This window comes from Megalops cyprinoides, chromosome 13 (genome assembly GCF_013368585.1).
Source record: "Megalops cyprinoides isolate fMegCyp1 chromosome 13, fMegCyp1.pri, whole genome shotgun sequence".
Taxonomy (NCBI): domain Eukaryota; kingdom Metazoa; phylum Chordata; class Actinopteri; order Elopiformes; family Megalopidae; genus Megalops; species Megalops cyprinoides.
Window position 1 is genome coordinate 3,401,552 of NC_050595.1, and position 13,716 is coordinate 3,415,267.

The 13,716-nt window shown below is 54.5% G+C and overlaps 1 protein-coding gene across 1 annotated transcript in view; it reads right to left on the reverse strand.

Moving 5' to 3' along the window:
* vac14 (vac14 homolog (S. cerevisiae)) overlaps nt 1-13,716 on the reverse strand; it is a 77,366-nt gene that overhangs the window by 17,341 nt on the left and 46,309 nt on the right. Inside the window, exons 14-15 of the mRNA XM_036544575.1 lie at nt 4,854-4,989; nt 2,068-2,200 (exon numbers count right to left, since the gene is read on the reverse strand). Coding sequence (XP_036400468.1) covers nt 2,068-2,200; nt 4,854-4,989 — 269 coding nt within the window. The remainder of the gene's footprint in view (nt 1-2,067; nt 2,201-4,853; nt 4,990-13,716) is intronic.

Consider the following 13,716-nt stretch of genomic DNA (forward strand, 5'->3'; position numbering starts at 1 on the left):
GAAACCTTGAGAGGTAACCTTGAGGAGAGGCAGGCTTTATATAGCGGCGTGCAGAGAGTGTCAGCAGCGGGGTGTCTGAGACCAGCCAGAGGCAGGAAGGAAGCAGCACTCCAAGACGCGGCCACCTTCCCCCCACCGTCTGTCCGCAGAGAAATTAATTGCATTTACCTTCCATGATGAGCGCCAAGAACACGGAAGCCAAAACAAAAGCTTCGCACACGTGTCAGATTCCTCGACGCAGCAATCCTAACATGTTTACTCCGTGCGCTGTATGAAAACGGATGAAAACATGAAAACTTTTGCCACTGAAACTCTGCACGCACCACACTTGGGGGGTGGGGGTGGGGGGGGGGGGAACTGGACACACAGAAAACACACAGCAGTAGTATATATACACTGCTACTACCACAACCCAACCACACTTACACAGGACCAATCAGCAGCTGCAGAGGCAGCGGGGAGGCGGGGCCTGCGCTGTGGTGTAATGAGCGCAGTGGTAATGCGGGGTGTGCAGAGTGTGTGTGCAGCGTGTGGAGAGTGGGGACAGAGTGGGGGTGGGGGGTGGGGGAGAGGGGGACAGAGCGGGGACAGAGCGGGGGTGGGGGGTGGGGGAGAGGGGGACAGAGCAGGGACAGAGCGGGGGTGGGGGGTGGGGGAGAGGGGGGCAGAGAGGGCAGGAGGGGGGCAGTAGAGGCAGGGGCAGAGACAGGTTAGTGGTATGTGTCTGTGGGCAGTGGCCTGGTTTCTCTGCTCTGCTACTCTCCTGACCTCCACAGTGGGGGGAGTCAGACAGAGGCTGAGGGGGAGGGAGGGTGAGGCTGATACATACTGACACACTGCATATCCAGCATAATATCAGCCTCCACACACACACACACACACACACACACACACACACACACACACACACAGGGGTGTGTGGCCAATCAGAGCGTTCAGACAGCATTACTGAATAAAACTGATGTAGATATGTCTCATAAATCAATGCTAAGGGACCACTGACCCCTACTGGTGACCTGATCAACTATGGATCAAGGGCATTCTGGGAGGTGTAGTCCACGAGGTGTCGATGCCAGCAAGCGTAAAGCAGCGCGTAAGGACACCGGCCCTTTAAGAGGCCCTGAGTGCAGCCAGCCTCGTGTCTCGCCATCACTCTCATTCCAAACATAGCTGGCAGCAAACCGCCCCACTAACGGGGGAAAACACAGCGTAACCCCAACTTCAGCACTCAGACCTACAAAAGGAACAGGGTGAAAACGCGCACTGAATTTATCGTTCCCACTGAAGTACTCAGGAATACAAAAGCTAAGCTGCGGTTTCTCTGCTCATCCAAACCCCCCCTCCCCCCCCAAACCTCAGCCCCCATCTCATCTCCTGTTTCTGTTCAAAGGAAAACAGACCTCACGCTCAAACTATTTACAAGGGGACCTGTTTACTACACGTCTTAACCAAAAGCATGGCGGGACACCTTCCAGAGGGGCTTCTTTCCCGAAAATTAAATCTTCAACGGAAATTTCATGTCGAAATGGTCATCCACACAATTTTGAATACGGTATCCAACAACAGCGCCAGACAGACCATAAAAGGTATAAAAAACGTCCCAGCAGAGAACTCATTTCATTGTGGGTGAGCAGGAGAAGGCTTGGAACAGTCCACGAGGGGAAAACAGTCACAGTGTTTCTATGGTGACAGACTCCAGTCAGCGCATTGAGTAAAGAGTCTCTGCTGGCCTGTCCCCACCTGTCCACACCATCCTTTCACCGGTCTGTCCCCAACACACGCTTACAAGGCAAAACATGTCCCCGTCTAATGACGACAGCACCTGTCCCTTAGTCATGATGAAAGAACCCATCCCCACCTGAAGATGAAGGTACATTCCCCTTCCTGACGATAAAAGAACCTGTCCCTGCCTGATGATGAAAGAACCCGTCCCTGCCTGATGATGAAAGCACCTGTCCCTTTCTGATGATGAAAAAGCTTGTCGCTGCACTGGTGATAAAAGCACCTGCTGGTTTCTGAGGAGGAGAAACCTTGTCTCCACCTGATGATGAAAGCGCCTGTCCCCACCTGATGATGAAAGCGCCCCTCATCTCCAGCAGCTTCCTCTCCACACTGAAGCGCTTCAGCAGGTTGATCATGAACTTGTAGAAGTAGGAGTTCATGCTGGGCGTGGAGGGGGAGGAGTCTGCCGCTTTCGAACCTGCAGCACGAGAGAATGACAGCTGTCAGTCAAAGTTCAGGGTCCCTGTCAGATGTCTGTTCAATACACATGGCCAATGTGTATTAACTCAACACTCCATCATAGAACGGGACTCAGCAAATCCTTGGAAGAAAAAAGGCAACAATAATAAGGATTACATTTTTTTGAAAGTAACCTGTCCAATACAAACATGTCTGTATTGTTTTTCACACCAGTGACACTGGACTGAACAGGGCCCGTTTCTGAAGTACCCCCTCCCTCCTCAACCCTGAACCTCCAGAGCCCCCCTCCGCTAACAGGAGCTGTGTGGGGGAGCCAGAACCTCAGAAATCCAAGCAACCACCGCCTGCAGGAATTTGGGGGAAAACAGGATTTTTTTGGGGGAGAACAACAGCCATGAACTGCTTCTGGCGGGGGCCCACTGAACATCTTTTTAGGTCAGAGGCGAGAAGGGAGGCATTTGGACCTAGGCCCGGTACCGGAGCTGTCCTTTGGGGGGGGTTAGAAACGCAGAAGCCTCTCTGCAGCCTTCATCCATCAGAGGCAAAGACACAAAACAGCTCAGATATTTTGGGACGTGATTCATTAATCGCACTAACATTTATCAGCCTGGGCCCCCAAGTCAAACGCAGTCCAGCTTATCACTCACACACACACACACACACACACACACACACACACACACACACAGTCTCGCATCGAGCCACGGCACAGACAAAACATACACAGACTCTCCCACTGAGCATGTGCAGATGAGGCGTGGAGGCCCACAGAGACTCTCAGCCTCTCACACTGCGGACACTCAGGGCCTGATTTCATAAACCCGCTCCCAGGCCAGAGAGAGCAGCTCTTCCAAGCAGGAATCTGTGAACTCGGGGGGGGAGAGTGAAACAAACTATTAAACTAGTGAAACTATTAAAATCCTCAGACGTCATGTCTGACGCAAAGAAAAAAACAAATATTCTCAGGGCCCTGGGTTGAAATTTTGACCCAAACAGTTAAATTTTGAACTGCTAAACTTCACAGTAGCAGCTTTCCAAGATTTTTATCTGGTGAGGCACACCTTCTTTCAGTGTGAGAAAGCTTCATGTGAGGGGTGAGAGGAGTCGGGGGGGGGGGGGGGGTTATTAGTGGTTGCTAAGTGTTTCTGGCTTGCGCCTTCCTGGGCGTGTTGGCGTTCCTCTCAGACACGAAGGCGGTGTGAGTGGCGTGCTCTCTCGAACCCAGGCTCCGCTCGCAGGTGTGCGGCCCCCTCGCTGCCTGCGACGTCGGTCCCGGGTGCGAGCCGGACGGATAGATGCCAGCTGCTGAAGCGTGACTCTGTCGTAAAAACGTGACCTCACTGACAGCAGTGAAAGAGAACTCTTTCTGTGTAACACCCCCGCCCCGACTCTGACAGGCCCACGCCCCTGACTTTAACCCGGGCCGAGAGAGACGAACGCTGGCTGTAATTGTCTTGGACGCAGCCGTAAAAAAGATTTGTTCAGGGGGACGTGGCCTGCAGGGTATGACTTCAACAGAAAGGGAAACTTTCACATTTACGGGGAGATCCGGTGAAGAGAGTGCAGTCAGTAACACCGGGTAACACGACCCCCCCCCCCCACCTCCTTCCTTTTGTCAGACTGCTTTTGCCATCAGCAGAGGTGGGGAGAGAGGGGTGGAGGAGGTGTGAGGGGTGTGGGGGGTGCAGGGGGCTTCCCCCTCTCCTCTCCTTCCACCTCAGTGAGTCGGTGTGTAAGGCAGCCCCTTTTCTGAGGGAACATGGCAGGCCGCGCATTTCCATGACGATGATGCGTTTAGCATTCATCCCCGCACACATGCCTGCATGCGCACGCACACACACACACTCAGGCGTGCACACAGATACACGCGCTCGCACGCACACACACGCACACACACACACACACACACACACACACTCAAGAGCGCTGCAGGGCCATGGAGGCAAGGAAGTGTGTTGCCATGACAACTGCCAGAAAGGGGGAGACCATCATCAGCATGCGCTCCCACATTTACAGCGACCCCTCTCCCTCTCTCTCTCCCACCCTCTCTCTCTCCCTCTCTCTCTCCCTCTCTCTCTCCCTCCCTCTCTCTCTCGGCCCAACGCCAGCATCCTCCCCCCTCATCCCTGTAAAATGATTACAGTTTCCTCTCTGTCTCCCTCTGATCTCTGGCTGCACTGTGATGTCACAAACCCCGGCAGTGCCCCTCGCTGGAATCCCTGCAGCTCCCAGAGAGCCCAGCCTGAGAGGTGTGAAAGCTGGGCCTATGAGAGTTGACCCTGTGAGCGACCAGTCTGTGAGAGCTGGACCTATGAAAGCTGGGAGGGAGGAGGCCGCTGCGAACAGCGCTCTTCTCCCCCTTCCCTCATTTCCTGTTTCTCTTCTTTCACACTCTGACCACTGGGTGAACCCCCTGGAGCCCCTACCCCAGGGTGTCCCTCACCCCCCGAAACAGAGGAGAAAACGGGGGCCATAAATCCAGCCCCTGCAAGGGAGGGAAGGGGTCCCACACAGGAAGTGTCCACTGAGATGGAAGAACGGTTGTGGGGGGGTTAGAGGGTGAAAGGGGCAGCGGATGACCCCGCCCCTGACACAGGGATGCTGGGAAAAGAGAGGGTGGGGGGTGAGTGGAGGGACAGCGGGCCACTCACCCACTGCCAGCTGCTCGGATGCAGGAACCTGGAGCTCTGATTTGCTGTCCGTGTTGTCACATGACCCTGTGGCGTCCGTCTGTCCAGCCGGAGAGGAGGCGATCTCCGCCAGCACCTCCAGGTCCTTCAGAATGACCTGGGGGAGGAGAGAGAGGGGAGGGTCAGAGCAAGGACACATCTGTGCCCCGAAGAGAACGGGGTGGGGTGGGGCGGTGGGGGCAGGGGGCGTGGAGGGGACGGTGAGGACTGCCCTTTGTCCGCCTCTGTAAAAGGCCAAGCTCAAAGACCCTGCCGTCCCTTGACACCCGACATCTCCATTTCAGTGAGAGGCTTCCTCAGATGTGACGGGGCTTCACACGGCTGTGCACGAGCCCCGAACATCACAGGAGCTGCTGACAGGAGCCATCAGGGAAGAGGGAGTGACTGCCTTTATTCACCCCCCCCCCCCCCCCCCCCCACAACATCATCACCCCCCACCTTCCCCTCTGTGAAACGGCGCAGTTGCGCTGGACTGACCCCCCCCCCCCACCTCCTCATTCCCACGATCATTTAGCTTCCCCTATTCTCAGCGGCAGCGCAGCGTCAATGAGACGCAGCCGACCTCTGACCCCCATCGTCCTCGCCCTCTGCCCCCCCCCCCCCCCCCCCCCCAACCCGAAAGTTTACAAACAGAGGGGCTACCATCCGACCCCCGCCCACACAAACGCTCGCTGGGGCAGGGAGCGGCTGCCCACCCCCTCCGTGGCTGGCTATTCATCCGCCCCCTGCACAAAGCGCTAACGCCGGAGGCCGCTTCCGGAACATTCCTGCTGACTCCCCGGCACAGCTCAGAGAGACAGAGTGACAGGCCACGACAGAGAGGCAGGACACAGGGGGAGGAAAACTCTGCCAAGTGCGTTACACACATTCGCTACGCAGCGCGCAGAGGCAGCACGAGACCCAAACAGTGCTGTACAGCACGTTCCCGCCGCACACACCTCACACACCCGTCCACCCCCGCCCCGGTCGGAGGTCACTGCCCGAGCCCCGCCGTCCCGCGAGGGGGACGCAGCTCAGTGCGAGATCCTACACCCATTGTGTGGAGCTCTGGGCGTTTCTCAGGGTGTGAGAGAGAGAGACTGGGACAGCGGCAGCAGCACGGCGGATATCCCCGCGGCTCCTCGCCCTTCCTCTCCGCATCCGCGACCCCGCCTTCCACAGGGCGGGGCCTCCCACACGGCAGGAGAGCCACACGCCCACGCTGCCCAGATTAAACACTCTCACACAGATTCACTGCTCCCGTCTCCAGAAAGGGCCTGCAGAGAGAGAGAGGGAGACAGGGCTGGGCCTGCTTATGGCGCTCACCGATAAAAAAACAGCATAACAACACTGAAAAAAGCAGAGTGCCGCTGTGGGCTCTGCCTCCCACAGCAGATCCCTGCTGACCCGGCCCACACCACAGAAATAACTAAAGAGCTGCATGCACTTCCAGCTCTGAGGCCACTTTTCTCTCTCCGAGTCTAGACTGCAGCTTGGCTCTGAGCTTGACCGCCTACCGTGTGTGTGTGTGTGTGTGTGTGTGTGTGTGTGTGTGTGTGTTTGTGTGTGTCTACTGTACAGGCAAGACTGCCCTCACCCTGCCCAACACTGACTGCTGCTCTCACCAGTCTCTCAGAGCAGAAAGGGAACTAAACCGATCCAAATAAGGTAAATACAGCCTCTCACAGCAGACAGAGGCAGATCTACCTGGAACAGGTGTATGATTCCAAACAACGCAACGTGGAAACGCTGTTCTGTAGGTGCTAATCGGAGTGTTTTTTGTGGATTGTGGATTTTTTTATTTCATCTTCTGAAACTCGGACTGAAACACGTGTATATGATTTTCTTTGTGAAAAGGATATTAACCATCAAATAGTTAAGTGTTACCAGACAGACTAAAAAAAAAAAAAATTAAGCTGACTTAATACCCAAATATTCATACCCCTGACACACACACACACACACACACACACACACACACACACACACACACACACACACACACACACACACACACACACAGAGCGCACATATGGACAAGCCCGCAGGAATGCACACAACAGATTTTTCAGGGGATAGCGTAACATTCCAGCAGACCCAGACAAAGATGTTTCTGGGCTGGCGTGGAGGTGAGGTGAGGTGAACAGAGGTGGTCAGAGCAGAGGCATGTGAGCAGGGCTGCAGCCACACCCCGAACCCTCCACATCACACCTCTGGAAATAATCACAATAAAAAGCTTCCCACAGCACACTGCATCCAGCCTGACTCTGCTTCCTGTACGGGAGGGAAGGGGGGGTCGTCAAGGAGGTGAGAAAAGCCCAGAAAGGAGGTGTGGGTCTCACTGCCCCTGCACACACACACGCACAGAGATACACACACACACACACACACACACACACACACACAGAGACAGAGACAGAGACAGAGACAGAGACAGAGACAGACAGACACAGATACACACATGCAGACACACAGACACAAAGACACACACACAGACACACACGCCCCGTTGCTCCCCGGCGGTGCCGTGTTTTACTGCCTCGGTGGTGATAAAGCCGTCAGAGCAGGGGCCCTGTGAGTGCCCCCTCAGGACAGCATCTGAAGAGAGAGGCAGCGCAAGCAAACAAGCACTGCTTTTACACAGCGGAACACCGCCCGGAACGCCGCCCGATCCCTTCAAAGGGAGCCCTAGGACCCCGCCCCTCTCCTCTCTCACATCTGCTACCCCCGCATCTCCAGGGAACCCACCGCTGTTCCCCCTCCAAATTAAACCCAGAGGAAGAGTCTAACTGGACGTACCGAGCACTGATCCGCTCCAGCTGTTTGTTTTTGCCCCCTGACCTGAAAAAAAAAAGAACTGATCCAGGAACAGCTTATTCTATGCCATCCAGAACATCAACCTTTAACAGAAGAGCAAATCACCCGATCCAGGTTGAGTACTTGAGGGCAGAATGACGAATGAGCAGGCGTACAACCGGCTTTGCTCGTTTGGTGGGTCAAAATAAACATTTCCCCCGGGTTCAATTTCACACTACTTACTGTCTAGTACCAGACTACTTAAAGCCATTTTCAGGCTAAGATTATGTACAAGTTGTGCCATTAACACCAACAAATGTCACACAAAACCAGACCCCCGAGACAATGAGAGCCAGAACCGTAGCCTCACACATGACACACCACACACACACACATCTCAGCTGACAGAGAGCAAGCATAAAGGAAGTACGCAACACTGAGGTCTACGCTAAAACAATCTATTTTTACATCCTGAAAGAGACGTGAGTAACGGGCAGTAGCCCACAGGGATGTGTGGATTGCATAATCGCCCATGCCTACAGAAGCGATGCCATTCAGGCTTCAGCGAGGGCTGCGTAGGTGCAGCTCCGAGCCCCGCGCTGCCGGCCGCCGCTTCGCCGCTCGCCTGAGAGAGAGAGCTGGTAAAAGCACAAACCGCCCCAAGCGCCAGCCAAGCCCTCAGTCAGCAGGCCCTGTTTACTACACCGGGGAGCCTAATGAAAAGATGCCTCTATCTTTAGAGAAAAAAAAGGCTCTATCTTTAAGGAATCCTTTTCTGAGATGCGGGGGGGGGGGGAGAACAGTGTTTCCTGAATGGGAGAGAGAGACAGCTGGAGCGGAAGAGGGGCTGAGGGGGTGGGGTGGAGGGGTACGTGAGATTACGCAGGAGTCGTGAGGCAGGCTCTGGGAGGCCGTGCGTCAGGGGAAGGTGCGGGCACGGGAGCGAGCCCGGCGGAGGTGCCAGAGGGCCTCCTCCACAACCGGTCCACCACTCGGGTGAGTCACGGCGCTCCCACGCCTCCCCGCGGCTCGGCTCTGCTCCGAATCGTCTAGCACTCGGCGCGGAGGACGTGCCCGCCGGCACTGGCAGTTTTGGCGGCTGCGTCGGCGATCCCGCGGAAGCCGCTATTTCAGCCCCGACGTGTGAAGCTAAAGGAGGAGCAGTGTTTCCGTTTTTAGCCGCGGGAGTCACCGTTACACAACGGGCAGAGGCAGAGGAACCGAGCGAGGCCTCGAGAGAGGGGAAGGGTGCGAGATGAAGGGAGAGAGAGGGCAGAAAGAGAACCAGACATGGAGAGGGAGACAGAGAAAGGCACAGAAACAGAAACAGGGTGAGACAGAGACTGAAATGGAGTGTGCACGCCTTCCCTGCCCTGTGAGACACACGGACTCCCCAGCACAGCGCACTCTGAGTTTACATGCCTTAGGTCTCAAAGTCAACCTGGTAAACTGTCTCTAATTCTGCCCCAAGCCCCCACAAATCGCTTGAGGGCCCTCCGTTTCCACCAGTACACCTATGGGGACCTACAGCATTCTAAGAACGCTGCTGTGATGTCATCACACTGCGACAATGTGAGCTGAGCAGTCCACACCAAGAGGCCACACCACAGTCTTCCAAGGATGAGCCTGTCTGAGCAGCTCGACTCAACTCCGCTCCGCATAACTCAGGGCAGACATCCTCACGTCTTCACCAGCTGAAGCATCGGGCATTTCACCATGCTCTTCTAACGGAATATTTATGGGAATCACTCACATAAGTCAAGTACAAGCAGCTCACAGCTAGCAACGCCTCACTCATCCAACGCATAGCACATGCTGTACCAACATCTGTTCTCATTCTTCTGTTATAATAAAGATTTTATAACCCAGCTACGCTGCTATGCGCCCCTATCGTTCCACAAATTCTTCAGCCATCAAAGATGACCTCCTCCTACAGGTGAGTGCACGGAACCTGGCCCTTTTTAACTTCAACACTAGCTGTTGTTCCTTATTAGTAGTGAAATTATTATCGCTGGTGTTTGCAGCACTGCATTACGTAGCGACACTGGGTGAGATGGGCCCTGGCAGTTTGCTGTATGCGCTGTCGGTCACACGGTCTCATTATAAACATGCAGGTACGGCCCTCTACCGTGCAGGTGGCTCTGGGTGGTGAATGTGACTGTCCTGAGAGTGTCCCTGTGAGGCAGGGAGGCGGTAAGACGCTTGTTTGTGGCTTGTTTGTGTGTAACCTGCCTGTAATCTGGAGCTGTCCTGGCCCTGCTTGTCTGCTGCAGATTACCCCCCTAGTCCTGCCTCCATCTGTTTGAGTTATTAATCTCCCCACGTCCCACACACACACACGCACACACGCACACACACACGCACACACACACACACACACAGGCACACACACAGGCACACACACAGGCACACACACGCACACACGCACACACGCACACACGCACACACGCACACACACGCACACACACACACACAGACACAGACACACACACACACACACGCACACACACACAGGCACACACACACACACACGCACACACACGCCTGCACACTCAAACTCATTAAGATGCAAACATATGGACACACAGGCTAATGTACAGGAATACACAGGAAGACAGACTCAGATAAGACCATGCAGTAAGCAAGTATGCAAGCCTGTGCAGCCAAGCACCCAATCACGCCGCGCACATTCATACGTGCACTCTCCAACATGCATTCAGTGACGAGCACAGACACACACACCTACGCACACACAGACACACAAACGCACGCCTACACACACAACCATACACACGCCTACATACACACATCTGATGAAACTCTCACACAGAGGAAGTGACTTCCCAGGAGCTGTTCCTCCTGAATCATAGCTTCTCCCCCTCGCCCCGCCCCCGCCCCCGCCCCCGCCCCGGGCCCCACACGCTGATACAGCACTCTGACAGGCTCTTTGAGAACCCGGCACTGGATCAATGTGCAGTTAGGGATTACAGTAGTGACCGCGCTTCCGGCCAGTCACCGAAAGCACACAGAAATCTCCTTCACCCTGGTCATTTTTCTCCCCTCCCAGCCCCTTGCACACGCTCTCCGGAGCGTTATCCCTGAGATCACACATCCGCCCTCACACTCCGGGAGCTTCTCCGGCAGGCCCCGTCTGACAAGAACGCGAGAACAATACCCACAATGCCCCTGGGGTGGTGATACACGAAACTCAAACACGATTACAGAGTTTTCGCTCCATCTCTTCGGAGGTGACAAATGAGAGGCCTAGACTTTGAAAGAAACGGAAAGAACAGGAAGAAAAAAGAAGAAACGCGAAACTTTTCTCCGAAGCAGATGAAAACGGGCTTTAATTGAATTGTAGAGTTTAAGGCGCAATATGGTGCAATAAAGCTCCTCCAGGCGTGTCAGTGTGGATAGGAGTGATGAGGCAGACTGGAGTCATTAAAATAAAGTGGCTGAAATTTGCAGCAATCGGTGCCTCGCGGGGGCAAAGCGACTTACTGACTCATCTGTAATCTCACCAGGGAGAACAGCCACCCTACGTCCTCCCTCACATTAACAAAAGCTTCCGAGACATTTCCCTGAACCATGCCACCAAATAAGTGTCAGCAACCCTGCCGACATTACTGTGCAGCAGTGCTTCCTGGACCGGGGCCTGTGCGGAGGGGGTTGCAGGTTCCAGTCCAGAACAATGCAGCCCTTGTCCCCTTGAGAGAGGCGCTTAACCTGACTTGCTCTGGTGAAACAGCCGGAGGTCGTGTACACGGTGTGTAAGCTGTGGAGCTTGCAATGGAAATGCAAATACGGGCTGGTTTCATAATGTGAAGCACAGGGAATTCAGCACGGGAATTCCGAGAGACGGGACACCTGCTTTAACGAGATAGCAGCACCGCTGCCACGCGATTCATCCACTCAGCGGCCCCTCTTATGCCGCGCGGCAAACGCGCGTCGCATTTTACACAGCGGCCAGAGAAGCAGAGACGCAGAGACGCAGCCCAGCGAGGGATTCAAACCCATAGCCACAGCGTCACCCGCACAGCATGAACGGAACTCTCTCCGGAGCTAGCAGGGCTCTCTCTCTCTCTCTCAGCTCAAACGATGCTTTTCACATGAATATTTCAGTAAATCAGAGCGAGGGAAAACAGATCACCAAAATAGAGCTGTACGCTGCAGCGCCGAGATTAGGAGAGAGAGATGGGAGGAAGAGGAGGGCTGGGGGGGTGGAAGAGCGACGGACCGGGGGGGGGGGGATAAAGAGATGCGGAGAGAAGAGAGGATGATGGATTGAAAGAGTAGAGAGAGCAGGAGAGCACGAGGAAGGGAGAGAGCGAGGGATTGCGGAAAGCAGAGTGATTGAGTGAAAAGAGAGGAAGGCGGAGAAGGAGGTCAGGGCACCCACAGGCAGGCTTATCTCAGCCAATCACTCAGAGAGACGTGAGGCCGAACAGTCAGACCCAGCCATCTCCACTTCCTTTAACACCCCAACAGGAGGCTTTTGGGATTAATTAAATCCTCTTTTTTTTTTTAAAGAGGGAAAGAAAAAAAAAAATCCTCACAGTGCAGATTCCTTTTTCCTCGCCTTCATCTCTGAAGAACAACAGTGGCGTGTTCCCAGGACGCCTCTCAGCCCCTTCAGACAGGCCGCAGCCTTTCAGGAAGGGTAAACAGAATCAGCGGCGCTGGCGCGGGGCCGGGGGGGGGGGGCGGGGGGGCCGGCGCGGGGCCTGATCGGACACGGCGAGGGCGCTGTGCGGTGGGACAGCAGCCTCACACCCTCCCTCAACCACCCACGGCTCAAGCACACGAAATTCATATTTATTCACAAGGCAGGCTCTCTCATTCAGAGGCTTAAAGAGATGAGAGATGCTTCAGGAGTGCGTAGGGCAGGGGTAATATGGCTACTGTGCAGCTCAGTCAGCAAGGCGTTCATCTGGACTGCAGTCTCACTGCCATCAGGCAGTCTCACTGCCATCAGGCAGCCTGCGATCCATCAGACGCCTGCATTTCCATTTCCATTCATTTATTTAACAGATGCTTTTATCCAAAGCGACGTACAAACTGCATACAGTGAGTACAGCAACAGTACGGGGACAGGATGTGTACGGTTCCACAATGAGACAGTAGCTCTCACCTGAGAGCAAAGTCTGTTTGAGGACAACTAACAAGATCCAACATCACTGCGAGTTGTTCAGATGACATCAGTGGAGACGAGCCTATCCCCCAACGGGCGCCCACCTCACTGTGTTGCACTGTGTGACTGTGTGTGAAAAGCAGCACCACGTTCCAATGTATTGGACTACAGCCATCTTGTTTCAGCACTCCAGCATGAGTGCAGTGATCGTCACAAGCCTTACGTAGCCTTTCCAAACAGCATTACATGAACAGTGCAAAAGTATTCAAATGCATTTAATACGGTCATAAGAACAGCAGCTAAAGCAGAAACCAACAGGAAAGGAGTTTAAGCTCGGGAAAGTCTCCAGTCTGCAGCGGAAGACCGTACATTCCTGCCAGACCGCTCTGCTCTGCAACCTCTGAACGCCTTGCCATCCCTCCCTGAAAGGGTCACATCTTCTCAGTCACATCTGTTCTCTGGTCTGGCCCCCCAGTGGTGGAACAATCTCCCCACAACAGTCAGAACTGCCAAATCAATGACCATCTTCCACCGCACACTGGAAACTCATCTGGTCCAACTGACACTGAAACTGTTTCAGTGAACCTTTAACCCTGTATCCTTGAACACACTTGCTACATCCTCAGACTTCCTCTTGCACTTAATGTGGCACTTAACAGAATATTTACCCAACAGACTGACTCCAACTATTCGCTGACACAGTTATGATTTAGCACCTTCGCTGTCCTTGGCCTCACTTTCTTGTGCGCACTTTTGTAAGTGGGTATAGAGAAGAGCGTGTGCGAAATGACCAAGTGTTAACGAAAGGTGGCCAGCAGCTCCACTGTCCTGACCGCCGCGACGGGAAGCTCATTCCGTCACATCAGGACCACGGCAGGCAGGGGGCGCAACTGGGCTGCGCGAGCCTGTAGAGGGGGC